Here is a 23,993-nt window from a genome sequence, read left to right as displayed (position 1 = left end):
GACATCCAGACCGCATGAATGCTTCTCGTCCCCTCTGTTTTTGGGGTCTGGTGTTTGGAATGTTGATTTTGTGCCATGAAACGCATAATATGGAACATTGAGTTCCAGAGTTCTTAACCACAAGAAGGTGCATTATCGGCAGTGTTTCACTACCATGGTGATGTCATTTCCCCTGGCTGTCTCTTGTCAAAAAGCCTGTCAAAAAAGTAGACTGCTTTCGCCCAGGAATCTTGGCACGGAACTCATTTGTTATTTTCATAATGGTTTTGGCAGTTGTAGCACTTGTTACCACTTATTTATCATTTGATTTTCTTTAATTATTTTATTTCATATGTAAGTTTTCTCTTCCTGTAAACTAGCTGAGATTTCTGCACTTGGTTATGGGTAAATATCCAATATAGACTTTAAGGTATGGCTTTATATATATATAAATATATATATACATTTTTTAAATTTTATTTTATCTTAAACCTGACACCCCTTACTGTTCAGGAGTGAAAGTAAAGAAAACCATTTTGGGGAATGGTACAAGCTAGGAAGGAAGCAGGTCCAAGATTTTGTGGGATTTCGGAACGTAGATGAACCCCTTCTCATTGTCATTTTGTGAACAGGCAAAAACGTGGCCTTTTTAAACTTGGAACATGCCCCTTCAGTCTTAACGTATTCCATCAGAGCCTCTCTCTATTCTCACAAGCGAGGGTGGGCGAGTTAGATGTACCAGGCCGTGGCGTAAGCCGACTGCAGTCTCTTAGCCTGCCAGGTCAGGATGTCTGGGTTGAAATCACTGGTAGATGGCAAGATGAAACCCGGCAACTCCATTCAGAAATTCAGAGTTAGGTTCTCTTTGTCTGTCTGTCAGGTCTCCCCCCCCCCCCACAATCACCTCATAGCAGTCCAAAGCCCCATGGACTTCAGAGCTCCTCCCTCTCTCCTGTCTTTTCGCTTGATTTTGTGTCAACGTGGTATTAGCTCGAGCTTCCACATAGTATCGCTTGAATGAAGTTTTTTTTTTTTTTTATGATAACTTGAGGAAACCTGTTTGAGGCCTGAACTTTTTGAACCCGAAGAGGGACCGTTTAAGAGAATGGTTACGAGTTTTTCAGGAAACATGTTCACATGCCCATGTTTGTAGGCTTGAGTGTTGAGTTTCCCTGGGCCACACTTCACTTGCTCATTTGAAGTCATGTGTGTAATATATACAATGCATTCAGTATAGTTCATTAGTAGATTCACTTACTGTGTTATGAGCCTTGGCAGTGATCTGCAGCCCTCACTTCAGACAGTTAGATTTTTCCGAAAACTTCTTTCAAAAATATTTGTGGACTGGCATCAATTTCTTCAATTTACAAAGGCACATTCATCACGCAGCACTTTCTCATGTAACAAATGAGTTTCACACAGTGTCCTGTGAGTGTTAGGATCAAAGCAAGGGGATCTTAACTGTGCGGGACCGGAATGACAAAAATCAGTGTTTCTATGTTTCATTCTTAAGAACTTTTCAAATATGAATTAAAGGCATTTCAGTAATTGTCTTAAATAATTAGCATGCAGTAAAGTAATTGGGTTTTGTACTGTACTGCATTATCTCTCTTGCTTAGAAGAAAATACTCTGAATATTTTTATTGCATATTAAAAGTAACTGCTAAATTGCATTAGTTGTGAGTCTAAAACAGAAAAGGTCTTTGTTCATGTTGAGGACATATTTAGGGATTTAATCAAAACACTTTGTAAATATTCACTAATTCAGTTTCTTCCGAATAAAAGAGATAAGCTAGGGACTATTTAGACAAAGTTTTAATTTGTTTAGTTGATAGTTTGTTTTAAATTTAAAAAAAAAAAAAGTTTCTTAGCAACAAATTAATTCTAGTTTACACACATTACCAGACGTTCTCAAGTCAAATTGTGTTTTCTGCTGCATAGCATCTCTCCATCCAAGTGAGTTTAATCATCCAGTCGTATGAAAACCATCACTAACTACCATGGACACCTAGACATACTCATGTATATTGGATGTTGGTAATTTATCCCTCATTTTAAGTCAGTTTCTGTGAATGCAATAGAAATTACTCTTTTACAGCGAAAACCTGGATGTCTGTTTTGGTGACCCGTCCAAAAGAGACAAATTGTGTATCAGCCTGGTTCAAGATCAGCCTTGCTTTGATTCTGACTCTCCAAATCCAAACCGCCCTGGTTTTTGTTTGGTTGGTTTAAAAGATATTTTGTTGAGACCACTTAGCTAGCTCTTATATCTAAATTAATGCAATGCAAATCACTTATTGTATGAATACTAATGTGAAATCAAAGTGTACTTATGTGTATGTGTATGTGTTTTCTTCTTTTAAAATAAAATAATCACTTTTGGGTACCTGGAATTTCAGACTAAACATTCTTTGTAGTTGTGATAAAATCATTTATCAGGAGAAAAAGCAAGAATACTGTTTCAATTTTAGAGTTTAAGGGTTAAGAGTTTAACTGTATGAAATCTTTTTCTTTAACTCCATACCAACAGCCAACTAACATTGCGTAGTTTTAGTCTTAATTGCATCATTAATAAGATTGCTTTGCTCTAGTGAGTGAAGAACTTCTTTTTGTTAATAACCCATGCAACATGCTTTGCTGTGTCAGAGCTAAGATCATGGAATCTTGTCTTTTTTTTCCCAACACAAGGAATTTGTACTTCTTTACTAATGAATCCATCTCACAAGATTATCATTCAGAATACTGAATTTAATACCACAAAAAATAAAGACTAGTCTAGATATTAAAATGTTTTGTCATCACCGCTCAGTGATTGCTGTTTATCACTAAATCTTAATCTTTAAATCAGTAGATACTCCACAGTCTGTAAGAGCAGGCTAGCAGAGGTGATAGAGAGATTGAGGACAAACGGTGAAGCAGAGGAGTGCTTGAGAAACATTGAAGCATTGAAATTCACTGTGCACTGAACTCTGCATCTGCAATGAGTGAGCAGCCAGAGAAATGGGTACTGAGGAGCCAAGTTCACAAATCTAAACATTCATATCATTATTCTCTAATTTAGCCTCTGGTGGTCCAGTTTCTGGTACACAACAATTAACTTCAAATGGTTTGATCTGTTTCTCGATATGTCAGCATGAATACGTTTCGGAAAGCTGTCTGTTCTCGTACAGTGGTTTATTGAGTGCGACACATGTTTCTGGATGCACTCGGCAGCCCAGACTTCTTTGTAACCCATTTTGTTTACTCCCTTTTTCTTTTGAGTGATGAAATAGAGGCGTGTCCACTTCGTGCTTATGTAGTCCTGATAAAAGTTGTAACTCAGAACTTTGGCACTGTTTGTAGCTCGTGGTCTGCAAACCTTCGCTTTGTATGTTGAAGTGGCCAAAACGGCTCACTGAACATGTTCGTTTCAGCTCCTGATTTTCTTTTCTTTCTTTTTCTTTTTTTTTTCTTTTTTTTTTTTAAACCTGCACTCAGTTTAACACTCATGACCTCTCCTCTCATCTAGAGGTAATAGGGGGCAGACTGAGCCAGGATAGTTTCGGGGAGGGGATTCACCTCCACTGCTACATTCCATAGCCTCGTTTCAAACTCAGCGTTAGTTCTCTGTTTGTATTGGCTGTCGGCCAAGTCACTCCGCTCTACCCACTCCCTCATCCCCACCCCCCCCCCCCCCTTGTTATTCCCAGGGGGACAGTGCAGTTATACTGTAAACCTCCGCTTGCCGGCCGGCCAGGCTGACTGCATTCCCAGTAACCCTCTTCTCAGAATCATTTCCGGGTTGTGGAGTCACCTTTTCTCTCTTCGTTCTCTTTTTTTTCTTGCTTTCTTTCTTTTTTTCTAAATTTTTACTTATTTCTTTTTTTACTTTGGACTGTTTTCATTGGCTTTTTATTTATTTTGGTGTACTTTCGTTGTTGTTATTTCAGTAGTGGAACAGCTGTTGTGTCTTATCACACTTTGTCTGTGTGTATGTGTCCGCCTGTGTATTTGGTGTGTGAGTGAATATTGTGGGTATGTAGCGCCTCTCAGAGACAATACTCTTTATTTCACGTGGCTTTCTTGTCAATCCAGTCAGAAAGAGGAAGTAGTTTTTTTTTCCCTTTAAAAAGCTAATCAGTCACCCAGACTACACTCCAATCATTCTACAGTACTGAAATCTACATATAAATCTCTCACCTCCCTTGTGGACACAGACAGTTCAGCAAACAGCAGTTCTCAATATGTTGAACACCCTGCTAAGCTGCCTCACCCTCTCGTTCTTTTCAGTGAGAGAAAGCTTGTGTGAGAGCATGGAAAAATGCTGAGCGTTTAACGGCTGATCTCTGTCAAAATATGGAGAGGGCTGTCCTCTCAGCCTATTGGACAGAGACTAAATTTGACTGTCCAGTGAGATTCAAATCAAAACAATGGACACACCCACCTCAGACAGTATCTGTTTCAGTTCTGGCTATGATTTTTCTGGCGTCTGATTTTTGCTCTGGTTTGTGAGAAATTGTTCTCCATATGATAACTGATAAAAATAACTTCACAGAAGTATTTCTTGAAGTTATAAAAGGGCTTTGGAGTCTGCCATGAATCCGTGAGAGAATGGTAGTCATTTCCAGACCTTTGTCATTTTGATAACCTGTTAATCCCCTGTTCTGAGATGTGTTATTTTATTTATATTCCAACCACTTTTTATTATCATCACTGGTTAGCCGCTCCAGTTTATACATACCTATTTTGATTTCATTTATATATCCAGTGTGATATGTGTGTGTTTACAATCCGTACGTTTGACAGGAAGAACCCCTAAATCCTTTCCCTTAGTCTGCTGCTTCTCTCAGTCTTAATTCCTCTCTTTCTAACTCCTTCTTTTTCTCTCTCACTCTCTCTCTCTCATGTCCCTCAGGCTCTGCGGTGGATAGCCCTCAGCTCTCACCTTTCACCTCCAAGAGTCCTCTCTGCTTGTCTCCTTCCTTCCAGATGTCGACGCTCAGCCTGCCTGGCCAGGCCCCCTCTCCCCTGCAGAGCCCCATCCTGAGTGAGGTGGGCACTGGCAGGCTAGAGGAGGATGACGAGGGCAGGAGGAAGGTACACCGCTCCGCCTCGGTCATGCCAGTCAAAAGCTGAGCCATAACGGAGTCTTGGCTAATGACTATGAACAGCTCAACTAAATGCACGTTGAGCTCATCCAGTGCAGGGTTGGAAGTTAGCATAGATTATATTGTTGAGGGAGTTGGTTTCATTAAAGTCTTACTGTAGTGGAGGCTAGCCTTGCGTGTTATGCGTGAGGGTGTTTTAGATGAGCATCTGATGAATTCCTCTGTTATCTGGAATAACAGTGTCTGTGTTTGGAGGTTTAGACTGCACTTGGTGTTGATTTACTCTTTGTCTTTCCCTACTCAGAGATACCCCACCGATAAAGCCTACTTCATTGCCAAAGAGATTTTGACTACAGAGAGGACCTACCTGAAAGACCTGGAGGTCATCACAGTGGTGAGTGTGTGCGCGCGTGTGTTTTATGTTAAAATGATGCGTCAGTGTGCCTCACAAAACAAGGACTGTTTTATATCACATTGATGTGTGTGTGTTTGCGTGTGTGTATCTATGTTTTTCATCAGTGGTTTCGCAGCGCGGTGATTAAGGAGAACGCCATGCCTGAAGGGCTGATGTCTCTTCTGTTCTCTAATATTGACCCCATTTATGAGTTTCACCGCGGCTTCCTCAAGGAGATTGACCAGCGTCTGGCTCTCTGGTCAGTGTCTCTTTTCATCTTTCACAATAGGAATAGACAGTTCTCCTCCCTGAGGGGCTGTGGGGTGATTACACTAGAACCCACACCTGATTAGGCTAATCAAGGACCTGAGGTGTCCCTGAATGTTAGTAAGGTTGTTTTAGAACAAAAACCTACAGCAGTGTGACCCAGGATGAACGATGACAATATATCCAAGCTCTGCAACATGTTTGAGTCTAGAGCGCAACATTGTACTCTTTGACACATAAATGGAATGATAGCCCTCTAGCAAAACAGATATTTGGTGTTTGTCAGTTTTTATTGACAAAATACAGGGATTACATTTGTGAGGTTGGTACGGTGCATGTGTAGACATTGTAACAATCTGTTCTGTTTCCTGTTTTCTTTTTACCAGGGAGGGGCGCTCTAATGCTCACATAAAGGGTGACTGCCAGAGGATAGGGGACATCATGTTGAAGAATATGTGTGCCCTGAAGGTGAGATGTCAACGTAGACACTAATATGTTTGAATTATGACAGTTATTAATAATTATTACATCCTTGCTTACCTGTTTGCCATGTTCATCTTACATTAAAGCAACACAGAGAGATGAAAGCCTAGTGGGATTCATAGATGGTGCATTTCAGTGGCAATAATGGGTGCATTTCAAATGGCAAACTTTCAAAGGCATTCTTGTTTGGTAATAATAGCACAAAATTGTGGCGAGCTCTGAACAAGCATTTCATGCTGAAATCATCAAACCAGTCGTGTGATTATATGTCATTTTGCAATTAAACTCTGAAACAATTTGACCAAGACTTTGTCCATACGTTGGCTATGTTGACACAACCATCATAGCCTGTGGTTAGGATTGAATAGGAAAGAATATGGAGAAGGTGGATAAAAATGGTGAATCTGTCTTATAAAGCCAGTACGAGGGAGGAAAAAACAATAAGACTGGTTTAATTGCCCTTTCACATCCACGTACATCCTTTCACAAAAGTGAAGCCGTTTAAAGATGATAGTGTTAATCGCGATTGTTGCTGGTATTATTAATCATAATGAAAGTAATAAGAAACCTTCCTCTGTCCCTTACCTGCTTGCACCTGCTCAGGAGTTCACCAGCTACCTACAGAAGCATGATGAAGTGCTGACAGAGCTGGAGAAAGCCACCAAGCGGTTGAAAAAGTTGGAGATGGTCTACAAGGAGTTTGAGTTGCAGAAGGTCTGTTACTTGCCTCTCAACACATTTCTACTGAAACCCATCCAGAGACTCGTTCACTACAAGCTCATCTTGGAACGTCTGTGCAAGCACTACGCTCCAGACCACCGCGACTACCATGACTGCAAAGGTGGGTGAGACTGACATTTTGGGCCTGGGTTTTGAGGTCTTTGACATTGCTTTACAGGTTCACAGTTAACCTGGCTGAAGCTCTGCTGAAACAATGTTAGAGTGAACAAATTTCAGTGAAATAGTTTTCTTTGTCATTAAATAGTAGTTATTTACTATTTGAACAATTTTAAATTTGAATTTGAAGTACTTTTTTTTTTTTTTAAATCATGCATGTATGTGTCTGTCCTCACAGAGGCTCTGAAGGAAGTGGCAGAGATTGCAGCCCAGCTCCAGAGCAGTCTCATTAGGCTGGAGAACTTCCAGAAGCTCACTGAGCTCCAGAGAGATCTGATCGGCATCGAGAATCTCACTGCGTCTGGCCGTGTGAGTCGTCACACCCTACACACAGACACACACACACACACACACACATGTACGTAATTATGACTGTAACACTGCATCTGTGCACACTGCTCCTTACGATGTGGTTAACACTTTGAGAGGTTGACATTTGAAATCTGTTCATCTGAGCCTAGAAACTTATGTTTTCAGTCCTTTTAATTTAATTTACACATCTCATTTGATGCATACATCTTTTTGTACATTTTATTCAAAGAATTCAGTAAAAAAAAACAAGAAGAAAAGCAACTGCATAACTGGTTTAGGATAATAAGGCCAAGAAATACTTGAAAAGTAAAGAGGGTCAAAGTGGGATAAATGGATTAGGTATGCTTTGTAGTAGCAGTTGATGTTGAGGGCTCTCTGTTTTAATGTTTTTCTCTGGTTGTTAGGAGTTCATCAGAGAGGGCTGTTTGTACAAGCTGACCAAGAAAGGCCTTCAGCAGAGGATGTTTTTCCTGGTGAGTAATATATCTCATTCCAGATTCAAATGCATGTTATATCCATCCAGACCACAAGCAGAATGACATCTCCTCACGTACTGTATATTCTTCTAAACCACCTCTCCCATTCCCTTAAGTTTTCAGACATGCTGCTATACACAAGCAAAGGTGTAACGGCAACCAACCAGTTCAAAGTCCATGGCCAGCTTCCTCTGCATGGCATGATTGTGAGTACAGTTGACGTTCTCTCTGTCTTAGGCGCACGGACAATACGCTTGTCATTTTCTCATCTGTCTCATGCATCAGGTGAATAGGAGTTTTGTCCTCTGTACTAGAGAGCTAGCAGCACTGAACCGTTTGTTACTTGGAACTGTTTTTGTTGTTCAGTAAGTGAATAGTTGTTCTCTTTGATGGTACTTTGCATTAATTACTTTAACGTGGAGAGCTGAACTCTGATTTTATGCTCGGAGGAGAAACATCAGGGGTTAGCCTCTAATCAGCTGTGCCTCATCACTAATGTAAATACCGTTGCCTAAAAGATGTAGTTGATGAAAGATTTTCTCTAAACAAGCCCACAGGTTCACTGGAAGATAAGCTAAAACTCACTTGAAAAGCATACAAAGAGAGTATCTGAGTAGTTTTGAGTGTGTTTGTATATTGGCCTCTGACAGTTTGTGGGAGAGTTTGCCATGTGTGAGGTTAAGTTTGAAGAGTTTTATTGGTCGGCAGTAAAAGCTTTGTGTGGTGGTTTCATAAGTCCAGGATATGTTGTCTGGAGGTTGGAGATGGGGGTGGGGTAGGGTAGGTTGAGTGGTGGCTTGGTTTGGCAGTTGGATGGCCCATGGCCTCCTAACCTGCGTGTCTCTGCTTCACTCCTGGCTGCAGCTTATTGTGCTGGATGCACCGGTGAGTATAACTCCGAAATTCAGATGCCCATACTCCACCTAGTGCCAGCCACTGTTTCCAGCACCCACTGCTCCCTCCCGTGCCCTTACACTCACTCCTTTATATAAAAGTCCTGTTCCCAAACAATACTCACTAAAGTCCTATACAGTCTATTAACTTACACACACACATGCACACACACTACACCACACACACCACACTACACCACACACACACGCACACACACTACACCACACACACACACACACACACACACACACACACACCTCCTTAGAAACCCACTAGATAGTGAAGAGGCAAATATAGTCGTGAGGACCAAGTTGTCAGAAGCTCCAAATATAGATATTCTTGTAGCAGTGTTTGGCAGAGCCGTCTTGTGGCCTGTTTTCTTTCATGCTTATCCCTCCTGTTCTCTCCAGCACCGCGGTGTCTTGCAGAAATGACCAAGCACAGTGTAAGCGTTCATAACTTTGTGTGTGTGTGTGTGTATGTCTGTCTGTGTGTGTGTATGTCTGTCTGTGTGTGTGTGTGTGTGTCTGTCTGTGTGTGTGTGTGATCACACAGGTGGAGGAGAGTGAAAATGAGTGGTCGGTGCCCCATTGCTTTACCATCTATTCTGCTCAGAGGACCATTGTTGTTGCTGCCAGGTAACAGGAGGAGCTTTTGACTAGAGCTGTTAGAAGGCAGTAGTCTCATAAAGGTGTCATAACGCTTCAGCTGAATGCCATATTAAGCACTGTAGATTTTTGTGCATTTACAGATGGATATGTCTATCTCAATAATAATTACTTGAGTTATGATGACTTTATAAAGAATATCAGGCATACAGAAAAGCTGAAAACTGCCACTATCCTTATCTGGGTAGTCTAACTGTCCTAACCTTTTTGTCATAAGTATCTCTCTGGCTCTCTCTCTCTCTCGCTCTCTTTCTCTCTCTCTCTCTCTTTCTCTTTCAGCTCTAAAGTGGAGATGAATAAATGGATTGAGGATCTGAATATGGCAATTGACATGGCAAAGAAATCTCAGGAGAAGTCTGATGTTTTGCTTGACCCTGGCCTATGTGACCGGTCCAACAGTAAGAGCTCCTGTACATACAGTCACATGACTCATTTCTCCCTATACGGGTTTAGACTTGTGTCACAGTAAGTTAGATGGGTTAAAGCCAGTTAGCCGTACATCACAGGACCTGTTCACCCTGTAATATCTCTGATTAGTTGGATTTTCTGTCTAGGTTGTGTCACTCTGTGTTAAGTTTCATCCATTTTAAAGGGATTCATTGTGGAATTGTGTGTGGGTCGGGGTATATGAGTGGTAGTATATTCTCCTTTGGAATATCGTAGTGATGAATGTAAAGTGCTCCCATAGCTCCACACCTAGTTAACCCTTTCCCTACTTCCCTTCCCTTGTTACCCTTCCCTTGTTACCCTTCCCTTGTTACCCTTCCTCCTCTCCTCTCCTCTCCTCTCCTCTCCTTTCCCTCCTTGTCATCCCCAACCCTTTTCTCCTCCTGTTCCTTGGCTGTGGCAGGGTCATCTGATGAGGTTTCTCTGGAGCAGGAGTCAGAGGATGATCTGAACTCCTCTCGCTGTTCTCTGGATAAACAGACACACCACCGTGCCAACACCACCATGCATGTGTGCTGGCACCGCAACACCAGCGTGTCTATGTCTGACCACAGCCTAGCCGTGGAGGTAGCGCCCCCGAGACTAGAAACCACACGTGCACACACATACACACACACGCACACACACACATATATATATATACACACACACACATGCACACGCAAACAGCCCAGTTATGGAGGCAGGGTGGCAATGCCAAGTACCAGACACAAACAACCTAGCCCAGAAGGTAGCCACACTTAAATCAAAAAGCCACATATGCACACCCGTGCACACAAAACCAGCCTAGCTGTGGAGGTAAGCGACCACAAGCCAAGGAAATGCGCACACACATGCACACAAACTGTCTCGCTGGAGAGGTATTGTCCCTACCAGCCTAAAAATCACAAACACCCGCCCAACACAAACAGCCCTGCCATTGACGTAGTGCCCTCTGAACCAAGAAGCCACACACACACGTACTTGTACTTCTAACTTTGTGAGGACACTCATTGACAGAACGCATTCCCTAGCCCCTTACCCTAACCCTAACCTAGGGATGGCTCGATACCACTTTTTCATGTCCGATACAGATACTGCAACCTTGAGTATCTGCAGATACCAGTACCAATCCGATACCAATCCGATCCTTTTCCCTCTCTTAAACAACTAAGCTGTTAATAATACATTTGTCTGGATGCACTTTGCTTAACCAAGCCATCTAAAAAACATCATGATCAAACTGTGAAACAAATATTCTACTCCCCTAAAGAGAGAAATACATAGCCCACGACATGGCTCAATTATGCAATACTGCTGCTTCTTTTTATTTAAACCTTTTCTCACACAATGAATTCAGCCACTTCTAGGCTATTCTAAAACGCTTAACATGAAAAAGCTTAACGGGGTTTAAATTCCCAAAATGCCGATCAGTGATCACCAAATTTCTCTTGGACATCTCTTGTCCAAAACACTTCCTCCTGTCAAAAAATCAAAACCGAAATCCTAGAAGTGTGGTTTTTACCTCACGTTAAGCATTTTCCTCTCCATTGATTCCCATTATAAGGCTTAATGTCCCAAAACAGCGATCAGTGATCACCAAATTTCTTATGTCCCCTCAACCCACATAGTATGTATTGGGAAGTGTTCCAAGCCAAAATGCCACATCTACTGATTACGTTTGAGCACACAAGACATTTGTGGTAGTTGGCAATGACTAAACGATCAGCTGACCTTATGCACTTACGGTGAAACCACCGCCTACAAATAACACACAAAATGTGCTCGTCCCTGTACTTTGGATCACCCTTACATTTTGATGAATAGCACAAGGTCCAGTTCTTAGTGTTTGTGTGATTTAGCGGTAGCCTTTGCCAGTTGGAGTTGTACTCTCTTTCTTAGTTGCACTAAGCTTTTTCCTTATAGTAGACATCAATGGAGCGAAAACACTTAACGTACGTTAATTTAGTTAATTCAATTATTCCTTGTATTTCTGTTTTGATTTTCAAGAAGAGATTGACAAGAGATGTGTGAGAGAAATTTGGTCCTCTTTGATCGTACTTTTGGTGTATAAAGCCGGGTAGGTTTTTCCTTTGCATAATGGACAGCAATGGAGAGGACAGCACTGAACGTAACGGCCTTACTACCATATTCCTTGGATTTTAGTTTTGTTTTTTGGATTTTGGAACATTAAGCCACGTTAAGCCTTTTCCTTATGGCCGTCAATGGAGAGGAAAATGCTTAATGTAAGAAAACGTCCATACTCACAGGATTTCGGTTTTGATTTTTTGACCAGTGGAAGTGTTGATGACATGTCCGAGTGAAATTAGGTGATCATTGGACGCTATTCTAAGCCACGTTAAACCTTTTTACGTTAAGCGTTTTAGAATGTCTGTCTCTCCTTACGGCATGTCACTCACAGTTTAGTTAAGCATTTACGTGATAGTTTAGGCTAATGGATCGTATCAGATTATAGTCTACTTTTTTCCGATATCCGATCCAGTGATTTTGGCCAGTATCGGACCGATACCGATACTGAGTATCGGATCGGCGCACCACTACCCTAACCTAACCCTAATTCTAACCTGAACCCTAAAACCAAGTCTTAACCCTCAAACAGCCCTTTGAAGTAGTGGGAACCAACCAAAACTTTCCCAAAATGTCCTCACTCCCAAGGTCTAAAACTCAAACTGATCCTCACAAGAATAGCTGTACAGGTACACACACACACACACACCACACACACACAGAGCCTAGCCATGGAGGAAGTGTCATTTAACACCAGAAACCCAACACACACAAACCAGCTCAACCAAGGTGTTAGTGGTCACACGTTCAGACAGATAGTACAGTAATGAAGCACTTGTAAAATTATAGATTATATGCAGAAACACATACATCAGCTTTCCATGAAGACTGCAGGCTCTGTGCCCAGCACATGCACAAATACAAAGCATAAAGATAGCATTTTAGTGCCTAACATACACAAACGTGGACCAACGTGCCCCCCCCCCCCCCAAAGTCCCCATACGGTCAGCTTTCTGCTTACTCACACATCTGACTCATGCATGGTCCAGAGCTCCAGCATTCATGTGTTGCCCCGAACTACTATCCTCTTCCCCTCTGTCCTTATCTAACCCTCTCCCCTCTCGTTTTCCACTTATGTGTGTTTATTTCAGCATTTGTTTCTGCTCTTTCTACTCTTCAGTTTTATGGAATAAGTTTATAATATCTGTTTCTTAGAATCTCAGAGAAACAAAGCTGTCTTTTAGGATTTTTTTTTTTTTTTTCACGGGAATGCATTTCTTTATCTAACACCCAATTGCTGTGACTTTGCAAAACTTAAATCTTTAACACATCCCCCCCCCCCTCAGTCTTCTACTGAAATGGTGACAAGCTAACACATTTTCTGTGTCTCTCCTTTCTTTTGTTTCTTTACTTCTACCATTTCCTATGTTTGTTTTTTTTTCTCGTTTTTCCTTTGGCTTTCTCTCCTTCTTTCTAACGCTCTGTCTCCACGCCTGCATCTCAGTGTTCAGCTCTCCTGCTGCCTCCCCAGAGCTTCCCCCTCGTTATCTGCTGGGTCAGGGTCAGAGACCCAACACCATCACTCATGTGTGTTGGTACCGAAACCAGAACCTCTCTCTCACTGATTACCTCCGCATGAACCAGGTACCAGTGGGATACAGCCTTCCCAAAGACTAGAGGTCATGTCAGCTTGTTCTGGCATTTTGGCTACAAAGCCTACCTAACCCCCACGTGTCCCTCTCCAAAGGAAAGAAAAAGAAGACAAGTCTTTCAAATACCGATGTCCCATTTTCACCAATATAATTTGTTTTAGTCAGAGTTTGTAACCACTGAATAAGTATTTGCGAGAGACATGTTAGATATAGTCTGACCATTCGGAGTGGTTTGTGTATTTTGAAGGGGGGTCCTACCTTTTAGGACTGTGCAGTCTGGTTAGATTCTTAGCTGTTTACTCAGCCCTCAGTAATAACAAAGCCGCAGCAGGGAGTGAAGGCTTTGGATTGGTCAGTGTGTGAGTTGTGCCAATATAAGCAATATGAGATATTCACCCTTAATACCAGAGACACACTCACTCAGTCAAGAATTTTTTCATACTCTCCCTGGTTAAGAAAACAAAAGTTTTTATCCGACGAAAAAAGTATTCACAGCTGAGGTCAGAAAATGGTTTGACTCATTCATAGCTTACCAGTGAGCACATTAGTATTCAGCAGGTCTGGGTCTGTGTTCTTTTTTTTTACCCCCTCATCTCTCTTTTCTTTTTCCAGAACCAGTTGTCGGGTTACCTTCTCAGAAAGTTCAAGAACAGCAATGGATGGCAGAAGCTTTGGGTAGTCTTCACCAACTTCTGTCTTTTCTTCTATAAGACCCATCAGGTACCTGCTTTATTCATGTACTCACAGCTCACTATTGGAAGGACAAACAACAAAGAAAATAATTTATCCATTTCATTGTTTTGGTCTAGAAGTTGCTGTTGGGGTTTTAAAATGAATCAGGATCTACTCTTCCACAGGCCCTTTCAACAGATTTAATTTCCTCTCTCTCTCTCTTTCTCTCTCTTCAGGATGACTTTCCCCTGGCCAGTCTCCCGTTGCTAGGTTACACGGTCAGCACACCAGGGGAATCTGATAGCATCCATAAAGAGTATGTCTTCAAGCTGCAGTTTAAATCTCATGTTTACTTCTTCAGAGCTGAAAGCGAGTATACTTTTGAGAGGTAAAATCCCCATCCCACAATGCTTTGTGTTTGTGTGTGTGTGTGTGTGTTTTTCAGTCATAGCACGTTTAGTAAAACATCTTATGTTCCAGTGTCATGCATATAGTCATACATACATACATTACAGCAATCGGTTTTTATCAGTTGTATATGTTTTAGCTTTAACTCACAGAATGTATGAGTTACTAGACAAAGAGTTTAGAGCACTCTTTGTATGCAAAAAACTTCTCAGAAACGACTGTAATTCAAACAAGATCACTTTCAGGACATAACCTGTAAGTGTCTGTCTTGCACCTGCCTCAGAAATTTGAAATAACAGAGGAAGTCGGAAAGTGCCAATGCTCAAAACAATACTAAACATCATAGCATTATTCACAAACGGAAATGAATTTTCAGTCTTAATTCTACTGAGACTACAAAACCCTGCGTCGGTTTACTTGTGGTGTTTTTGTGCAGGTGGATGGAGGTAATAAAGAGTGCAGCCAGCACTACAGGTCGTATGAGCATGCTCATACCCAAAAGTCCCGCCCAGATGAACGGGAACTGAGCGAATCATCTCGCGTCAGGTGGAACTTCTGGAGCTGGAGGCGGGGCCTCACGGACTCCCAGGAGAATACGGCATTATTTTATTTTATTGTCTATTTTTTTTTTTTCTTTTTTTTTGGCTCCTTTATTATCAGCATTTTGATTATCGACTCTAGAGTCCCCCAGGAGAGCTCTGTTCACAGCGGTTGTTCAGCGACTCTCCCGACTGAAAGAGACGGCAGACGTTCTCTCTCACTCTCTCTCTCTTTCTGCGCTCATCCTCTCACTCTACATCTCAGCCTTCGCAGATGGATTCGCTTTCGGACGGCTTATGAAGTTTGGGAGCAGGATGTGTACTATAACAGTCTAACAGCCATCAATGCCACTCCATCCCTTGTTCTTACTGAAATTGTGCACTGTTTATGAACGAGCCGGAGAGGGGATTGAGGAGACCACTCATGAGTATTATTATTCTTATCATACTTGAGTTCATATTGTCACTTTTTTTTTTTTTCTTTCTTTTTTTTCTTTTTTTTTTTAAAGGTGATGACCAATGGATGGCCATTTCAGAGATGAAGTATATTGTAGTAAAGCTGAAGGGGGTTTGATCATCCAGCTTCTCAAATTTACTAGAACTTGTAAAGCAGTGTTGACTGAAAGGCGAGAAAAAAAAGAGGATCTGTCAAACAGGTACAAGGGACGTAAACAGTTGTTTGTATTTTGAGGAGCTCTGTCAGTGACAGTGGTTCCACAGAGGGTACACGAATCAAACATCTGTTTGTTTAATCTTTGTCATAGGTGTTTAACCTGCATTCCCATTAGGTAGAATGAAATTTGGTTATAACCGTTGTTTGAACATGAAAGAAGAGAGACCAACACTGTAGCGCTCTTGACACACAGTAAGGTCAATAAACATACATGTGGCTGCATTACCACAGGGGTTGTATGAATGGTTATTAGTGAAGGTTTGGGATATGAAAATTCTGATTGCCACAGTAAGTGAAACAGTGGGTGGGGGGGCACAGTGAAACATGCTTCTCAGCATGAAAATTATAGCAAGATGGTTTTGGAGGGGGTACGTTGAGGGTTTGTGAGGAGCTTGTAAGATGTTAAAGTGGGTCAGGTAAAGCAGCCAAACAGAAAATTCTAGAATCTGTCGTGCAACAGTCTGGAACATTGGAATGAGATGTAGACCTCCATGTGATATTTGCTTTCATAGCTCTCTGTTACGGACTTGGATGCTTTATTACTTTTTTTTTTTTTTTTTTTTACTGTGGTTGCGATTTTCCCGGCCTCACCATTAAGTTCTGTTTTCTGGTCTGCACTTTTTTCTCTCAGTGCTTAACGGTATTAGCCTTTGACTGTAACCGTCTGGGTATTTTTGGAAACGTTAAGTGAGTTAACAGTTGCATATTTTAGATTCAGTGTTAACAGTGTTCCAGACTGACCAGAAAGGGACTAGTCAGTTTAATTAAATTCACGTGTAATGTTTCAGTTGTGACAAACAGCATGTGAATGCACGTTTCTCCATTTAATTGAAGGCTGAAGCAATTATTTTATGAGTCTATCTGAGGGACGGGTTTCTATTGTAAAATGTTTTGCCACCACTAGAGGGACCCATTAACATTTCACTAATCTAATTCACTCAACATTTTGTCAAAGAAGAAGGGTGAAGTAACCACAAGAAAAATAGAGTCCTTAAATTAGATCAAATACAGCAGTAACTGAAACAAGAGGTCCCGTTTTTCATTTCAAAAAGAGACCTTGGACACCATTATGCAACACTATCGACAGCTCTTCTTAACAGTATTGAGCATGGAATTGATCTTTGTTCAAATCTACTAAGTTTATTTCAGCTGAGGGAAGTTTGAGTGTTTTTTTTTGTTTTTGTTCTTTAATTGATTTTTGAGATTTTTTTGAAGTGTGAGATATAGGAGCATGGTGGTTCACACAGTTACATTGTTTTGGGAGATTAATGTTTATGAGTACATCCATATAAAAACAGCTGTGGGTTTCTAATGAACAACCTGACTCCATTTGATGCATTGTTGAAGTGATACAAAATTACTTAAAACAACTCATCAGGAACAACATATTAATAAAAGACTGAGAATAACCAGTCATTTATCAAGCAGGATCAGTACATGAATATCTTGCTCTGTGAGGGCAAACTAAAGGTTTACAGACCTGCGGGTTTACTGTTCATGACTGACTGGCTTTTGTATTCCTCTGTATCACTGGGTTGGCCTATGGTCTCATTGCTTTGTACATTTTGTTTGAAGACTGGAAGCTGTTCACTTTCTTTCTGTTTCTCTTGTTTTCTTTGTCTCTATCACTGGGAGATATGGGATACGTCTTTCCTAAACTGTTACAGGGCTTATCCAAACCATTTGGTGCACTCTTACTGAGGCAACCAAAAAAAAAAGCCCATCTTCTTTTTCAAAATTTGACGTTACTCCTATTTATTATGTAGCACGTTGATGGAGCTTTGCCCTGCATGTAGTAAGTTCCATGTTATTGCATTAAAAGGATAACAACAAATAAAATTGAACTTGTATGACAAGTATGCTAGTCTTTCATTAACAGACAATATAGGGTGTGTGGTTCTTTGGATTCCCTTTATGTTCCACCTTTGTTTTGAATTCTCTTTCTTGTACAAGGGATTTTTCCAAAAAGCCCTTCATTAAGTAAACAGCGTAACAGCTTCATGTATGCGTGCAGTTTATTGAACATGACGAAGTGTAACATACCTTTTTTTGAAATACACAGACCTTATTTTTTTTGTTGTTTTAAAACATTCATTATTCTATAAAGAAAACAGTAAAAAATATTTTATCATTAGCTCTAATTAAAAGATATGTGGCATTGGATTGTATCCAGGTCTAGCATGGTCAGGCAAATAAAACAGAGGACACAGGGAGCAGGGTAAACACTAAAGAACAGGAGCAAGTGCATCCAGCCTGGCAGCCAATCAGGTCTCATCGAGAGGAGGATACAGTGTTCCCGTTGAGTGTAAACCTAGAGGGGTGTGAACAGAACAGGAAATCAGACTCGCTGAACCGAAAAAAAGAGACCTCACCCTTGCAACTTTTGATTGGACACCCACTCCAGCCAACTCCCTCAAACAGATGTAAACACAATGCTTCAGTGTTCTACCATCCACAGCAGTTTTGATTAAAAAAATATTAATAAAAAATTAGTTTAAATAGTCAAATAAGGCAAAATAACGTGGCCATATCTCACACCTCTCTATTAATAAAATAAGTGCAAACAACAAAGTCATCTATGTCATAAATATACACTGTCACTTTGATTAGTTTACAAGCTGTACGACCAGGTGCAGAATAATTAGGTTGTGTACACTGTGCAGAGTTATGTAACATAAAAAATAAGCTATACATATAAAACATATGAACAAATCCAAGATCAAGCTGACGCTTCATAGTTTCGACCACAGTGACGGTGTCATGTTCCTCACCTGCACACTCTGTCAATCACGTGTGTGAGCATTCGGTCCGAGATGCCTGGACAGGACTCCTCAGCCAGATGAAGGGCATTCTCCAGCTCCTCTAGAGCTCCCACACTCCCCCCACTAACACGACGCTTCTCCTTTAACTGAACACAACACAGACACTCAGCGGACCTTAACATCACTGTGCCCGCCGCAGACTTGCACAGCTGTCGATTAGCTTTACAGAGAATTTATAGTCCGCTTGTTACTGGGTTAAATTCTAAAATGCTGGGCACTAAGACCATGAGAGATTATCATTCATGTTAAATTGTTTTTATCCAACCTTACCTTTAACATTAAACAACAGTATGTGAAAGGTCTCTTATATTTGAGTTCTAGTCTGTATCTTTGAATTGTGAGAACCAAAGAGTCCACCAGCCTGGTGTTGCGTTAACGACCAGTATACATGTACAGATCACATGAGTAGTGTTAGTGTTGAGTAGTGTGAGTACAGTTGTTTGGTATACCTCTCTAAAGATGGGCACAATCAGTGTTGTGAGTGACGATGACTTTGGCTGCCTCTTCACTGCATCTGCTGTCTGTGAGGGAAAAAACACAGTAGTGTAGTTACATGGCTGAATATAATAAAAGCTGTGTTTTTACTGTATGGGACACAGCTAAAACATTACCTTAGTTTCTGAATGGTTGAGGCCTCTCTGTAGTTTACTCATTGAGCTGGGTCGAACTGTGGGGAAAGTCCACATGGGACACTGGTCCCGGTCATCTCCCTCTCCATCCCTGAACAAATCCACAAAGGCAGTCATAAGATACACCACACTCACACACACTTCATTTGGCGGTCTTGTTTAACCATTAACCCGCTACACAGTCAGACACTGAAAGTGAGTCATAACAGCTGAGATGACAAGCACTGGAGCAGACATAAAAAAGTGGCTTCAGTTCTGCACCAGTTTCACATGTGTGTGAACAAAGGCTAACACTTTAGAGGTTTTATCACGTACATGTCAGAATCATCTGAACTGGACTCATCCCCGTGGCCTTCAGACTTCCAGCGCCGGTACCGGTCAATAAGCTCGGCCAAGTAGGAGGTTTTCTTAGTGTATCGGGTGATGAACTTATGCTTCAGCAGCTCTTTGGCTGTTGGTCTCTGTGGAAACCACCAGTTAGCTCTTTCTCCAGAGGTATGGAGCTGAACTGCTCCACAGTGAAATGTCACAAAGGTCAAAGGACTGGATATGATGGCCAACCATTGTTTTTAAGCAATACAACAAAATTCAAATTAAAGTTGTCTTTAACTATCTTATCGCTCTGTATTTACACCACTGCCAGTTATCAGAGATGCTAAGCTAACCGATGGTTACAGAACACATCTGAAAAAGCTCTTGAAAATGATGAGCATTGCACTGATGTAAAAAAACATTTAAAACAGACTTTTTTGTGGACTATCCCCTTTATGGAATGCAGCACCTTGCCAAATACTCACAAATCGAGGGTCTTTGTTGAGACAAGCCTCCACAAATTCTTTGAAAGGTTTGCTGTAGGAGCCCTCAAGTGTAGGCGGGTTGTTTTTGGGGATGAGGAAAAGCACTCTCATAGGGTGCAGGTCTGAATTCGGGGGCTCTCCTTTGGCCAGCTCAATAGCTGTGATGCCCAATGACCAGATATCAGCCTAGAAGGAGAGAGAGTGAGAAAGTGCTCACTGCTTTGGCCATCTGTTACTGTCTGAATATTTTATGGGGCTAATTTCACCACGCCACAGAATCTTCAGCACTAAACAGATGTTGATAACCAACACTGAAGTATGTCACTTGTCAGCTCGATGGAAAAAAAACCCATGAGCTGAGAGAGAAGAGAATGAGAGCTGTACCTTGAAGTCGTATGCTGACTGTTTGATGACTTCCGGAGCCATCCAGAATGGGGTGCCCACAAACGTGTTCCTCTTTATCTGGGTGTCTGTAAGCTGGCCTGCTACTCCAAAGTCTGCAAGCTTCACCTCTCCATGCTCTGACAACAACACATTGGCAGCTGGTGGAGAGAGGGGGGGAAAAAAAAAAAAACACGAAGATCATTAGCATGCGGAGACATGCCTAGAAGCTTTGATTCTGCTTGGTAGTGGTAAATGACTTGATGTATTCAAAGGTGACTTTTGAAGGAACTCAAAGATTTTGAACTGCAAACGATTAAACTGCTGGAGGTTTCATGTTGGATGCTTCAAAATCATGTTTTTCATTTGGAAAGATGCAGATGTCCTTCACTGCCATTAAACCGGAATTTATAGTAAAGATTTGTTTTGTTTAAGACGCCGACCTTTGATGTCTCTGTGAATCTTCCTCTCTGAGTGTAAGTAGTCCAGTCCTTTCAGGATCTCCCTCAGAATGGTGGCAATGTAAGCCTCTTCTAGAGGCCCTGCCTTCAGCTGCATGCACAAAGAAAACAGACCTGAGTTGAACACTGCGCGCACGCACACACACACACACACACACTCTACGAATGAATGATCAGGGTCCAGTCAATGCAGAGATGTACAAAACATCCACTCACCAAGTCCAGAGCTGAGCCGCCCCCTAAATACTCCATGATGATCCATAGTTTGGTACCCTAAAGAACACAGAGACTCACTTAATAATGTCCGGCCAGATAAGTGTGGCTGCAGACATGCATTACTGAAAATGCCACACTGTTGCATGTGGATTTGCAGTTAACAGGAGGACTGAGAAAGACTGCCCTAATGAGGATGAACTGAGCTATAAGATTTGAAAATATATAGGCCTAGTAATTGCCCAGGCATGTCGAAGGAAAAAGGCAAGGCATACAAGCAGTCTTGGTACAGACCTTTAGATACGAGCCAAAGTATTTGGTGACAAAGGGACTGTCACACTGACTGAGTACAGTGATCTCTTGCTGGATGTCTTCAATCTCATCCTCAGCTTGCTCCAGGTCGATGATCTTGATGGCTACCACCTCCTTGGTGCGATTGTTGATGCCCTTGTAGACCTCTCCGAAAGAGCCTTTACCAATGCGTTCCAATTTGGTGAAGTACTCTTCAGGATCCAGACGTGTATTCTATTGAAATCACACATGAAAACTCTGTCATGCGTATTAGTCTTTCCCAGGTGAACTTTAAAACATTCTCTCATGCATAACTGAAAAATGATTCTCAGATGGGAATAACAGAAAAAAAGTCAAACCAATTCACTGCAATAACAGCTAATTATATTTACTGGAAACGAGCAAAACAGTCCTCTCAAACCAATGGTGACTGGCCCTCAAATATGTGATGTCCCAGCTTTTAAAATGCAAACTGGCAGTTACCAGGCAACAGGTTCACCCAGAGCTGTCAATGAATTCCACTGCACTTATGCTAATTCAAGCGATGATAACTCATTTGGGGGAAAAATAGTTGGAAAAAACTGTAAAGATTTTTTGACTTCACTCTCATCCTGCTAAATCCTCCAGTTATGAAACTCCACTTGATGCTTGTTTTGGAACCAAAGTAATGATTTTCAACGATTTTAGACGAGATTAAATTAGTTTCAACAAAAATGAGACTTGTAGAATTATATTTATGTGATCTGAAATAATTTTATATGCATGTGTCATGTGAAACAAGACAACATATGAGGCAACCACTCAGCTATAGCCTAATAATCTAATTCGGTATACGAATGTGCTTAGATTTACATGAAATTGGAGGGAAAAAATCGACACCGAGCTGTCTAAATGGTTTATCTGACATCCACCACACCCAGGATGACGTAAAACGGTGCTAAGAAGGTACAGACCTTTCCTATCATGTAATGTTAGAGTAAAATTTAAGTTGATTATCCAAGTATCCATCTTAGAGAGATAATAACTAGATGTTAACTTCAAAATGGCCCTTATATCCAAACAGTTCCTTTTCTGAGTCATTTTTTATATCAAATGGTTTATTTGGGGGGGGGGGCATTAAGGAAAATGTGCCAGTTTCACTTTGTTGGCCCTGTTCCATCAGTTTGTGAGACCTACAATAAACATACACTAGTATATGTCACACTGAGACATTAAGATTGCCTGTGTCCACTTCTTTACACTACCCAGACATCATTTCAGATACTATACTTTAAACACCATATACCTGCCAGCTGTGTCACTGCAATTCAGGGCAAAGATCTACTACGACGACCTCACTTCTAAGGTTGTGTTACAGTAGTGACGCCCTGTATAATCTAACTATTAACACCTGGCCATGGTTTACTGATACTATCAAGCACGGCGAAGCGCAAGAACTATAGTCCATGGTCACCACTTTTTGATGAACAACTTTTCCCCCCCCCCCATTTCCACGGTGGCTGTTACCATGGCAACACCTGAACACAAACCTCCTCAAGATTGTAATCTCAACCTCGTCATCACTTCGGTGTTCAACGACTATACAATTTAAAGTCGTAGACCCCCAATTCAGCTACACATCGTTATTAGGGTACTGATACAAGACCGTTATCTGTCTTTTCAATGCCATTCTCAAATAGTATAAAAGTTGTACCAGTAACGGTGCACTCACAATTCATGCTATTCATTTTGTTTCGGAACAGATATATTTCCCGTTGCACAGCCTACAAAGAAATTATCTTTTGTCCAAACGGCAATTTTCAGTAACGTAGAACATCTAAGTTCTCGTAACTTGGTTAATAAAGCTAGCTTAGCGGGTGACAACAGGACAATGCACTGACTTGCTTGGACAATACTGGGGTGGTCTAAACTCCCATACCAGAGAGAGACACCACAGTGTCTCCCTTTTCGCGCCTGGACCGTTCTCTCGCCATCAGAAACAGAAGACAACCACACGTATTACCTGGTTCCGAATGTTCCGAAGGTGTGCCATGTTGGCCGCTAAGCCAGAGCAGAGGTAACCGAAGCCCTTCCCGTCTGGTCTGGGGGTTGTCTCTCAGGCTTCTAGAAAAAAATTCCTCTTCTTTTTGTCAGAGACCCCTTCACACGAACACTTCTCCACTGTCAAACATACATACACAGGACGCTATTCAGTTATCTTCTAACAAAGCCATTCCAGCGGCTGCTCCATAACATTAATATGAGGCGGGCCCGCATACATTTATATCCATTCGCTGTGTTTGTCAGCGGAGTTTCTTCTCTAACGGCTGTATTTTATTTTCACAAGAGGGAGACTCCCTCATCTCAGCCACCTACATTACTTTATGCAAGAGAAGAAGAGATCACTGGACGCATGCGCAAGAATATAGCTAAACTTACGTAGACTTCTGGGTACTGTATTTCAACTTCGTGCCGTCACTCTTTTATGCACGTTACAACAACGGTTATTTTTCTATCATTCGACCGAACTATTATTTGTATTTCATTATCAAACTGCAATATAAT

General features: G+C 41.3%; 2 protein-coding genes across 4 annotated transcripts in view; one reads left to right on the top strand and one right to left on the bottom strand.

Annotated features, from left to right (window-relative positions):
* The window catches only part of farp2 (FERM, RhoGEF and pleckstrin domain protein 2), a 40,284-nt gene extending 25,114 nt beyond the window's left edge, over nucleotides 1-15,170 (top strand). The window contains exons 14-28 of one of the 2 annotated variants that reach the window (XM_030791322.1): nucleotides 4,874-5,055; nucleotides 5,371-5,460; nucleotides 5,586-5,719; nucleotides 6,114-6,195; nucleotides 6,814-7,051; nucleotides 7,286-7,416; nucleotides 7,824-7,892; nucleotides 8,012-8,101; nucleotides 8,760-8,780; nucleotides 9,345-9,427; nucleotides 9,737-9,855; nucleotides 10,308-10,471; nucleotides 14,176-14,283; nucleotides 14,472-14,623; nucleotides 15,080-15,170. In XM_030791322.1, coding sequence (XP_030647182.1) covers nucleotides 4,874-5,055; nucleotides 5,371-5,460; nucleotides 5,586-5,719; nucleotides 6,114-6,195; nucleotides 6,814-7,051; nucleotides 7,286-7,416; nucleotides 7,824-7,892; nucleotides 8,012-8,101; nucleotides 8,760-8,780; nucleotides 9,345-9,427; nucleotides 9,737-9,855; nucleotides 10,308-10,471; nucleotides 14,176-14,283; nucleotides 14,472-14,623; nucleotides 15,080-15,170 — 1,754 coding nt within the window. The remainder of the gene's footprint in view (nucleotides 1-4,873; nucleotides 5,056-5,370; nucleotides 5,461-5,585; nucleotides 5,720-6,113; nucleotides 6,196-6,813; nucleotides 7,052-7,285; nucleotides 7,417-7,823; nucleotides 7,893-8,011; nucleotides 8,102-8,759; nucleotides 8,781-9,344; nucleotides 9,428-9,736; nucleotides 9,856-10,307; nucleotides 10,472-14,175; nucleotides 14,284-14,471; nucleotides 14,624-15,079) is intronic. The other variant, XM_030791321.1, reaches the window with a different exon arrangement.
* Nucleotides 15,171-17,852: 2,682 nt separating this feature from the next.
* Nucleotides 17,853-23,790, bottom strand: stk25a (serine/threonine kinase 25a). 2 transcript variants are annotated; one of them, XM_030791314.1, is made up of 11 exons: nucleotides 23,452-23,790; nucleotides 21,453-21,683; nucleotides 21,162-21,218; nucleotides 20,928-21,036; nucleotides 20,488-20,645; nucleotides 20,104-20,289; nucleotides 19,622-19,767; nucleotides 19,289-19,397; nucleotides 19,127-19,198; nucleotides 18,627-18,763; nucleotides 17,853-18,166 (listed from the first exon to the last, which is right to left on the bottom strand). In XM_030791314.1, exons 1-11 carry the CDS (start codon nucleotides 23,479-23,481, stop codon nucleotides 18,127-18,129), a joined length of 1,275 nt encoding a protein of 424 aa, XP_030647174.1. In that variant the 5' UTR covers nucleotides 23,482-23,790; the 3' UTR covers nucleotides 17,853-18,126. The 2 variants fall into 2 exon arrangements, with proteins under 2 accessions (XP_030647174.1, XP_030647175.1); XM_030791315.1 differs by lacking the exon at nucleotides 23,452-23,790 and having other exon boundaries at nucleotides 21,503-21,641.
* Nucleotides 23,791-23,993: the final 203 nt, after the last annotated feature.

The sequence above is a fragment of the Chanos chanos genome, chromosome 14 (assembly GCF_902362185.1).
Source record: "Chanos chanos chromosome 14, fChaCha1.1, whole genome shotgun sequence".
Classification (NCBI taxonomy): Eukaryota; Metazoa; Chordata; class Actinopteri; order Gonorynchiformes; family Chanidae; genus Chanos; species Chanos chanos.
The sequence above is the reverse complement of the archived record's forward strand: the minus strand, read 5'-3'. Positions and strand labels throughout refer to the sequence as shown.

What these genes read in the sequence shown, in the direction of transcription:
- stk25a (XM_030791314.1), bottom strand. Translation starts at nt 23,481, where the DNA reads ATGGCACACCTTCGGAACATTCGGAACCAG. An exon ending in AGTTCAGATGATTCTGACAT is followed by an intron (nt 19,398 to 19,621) that starts GTACGTGATAAA and finishes GGATTTGTTCAG; the next exon opens with GGATGGAGAGGGAGATGACC. An exon ending in GTGATTGACAGAGTGTGCAG is followed by an intron (nt 18,167 to 18,626) that starts GTGAGGAACATG and finishes ACACCCCTCTAG; the next exon opens with GTTTACACTCAACGGGAACA.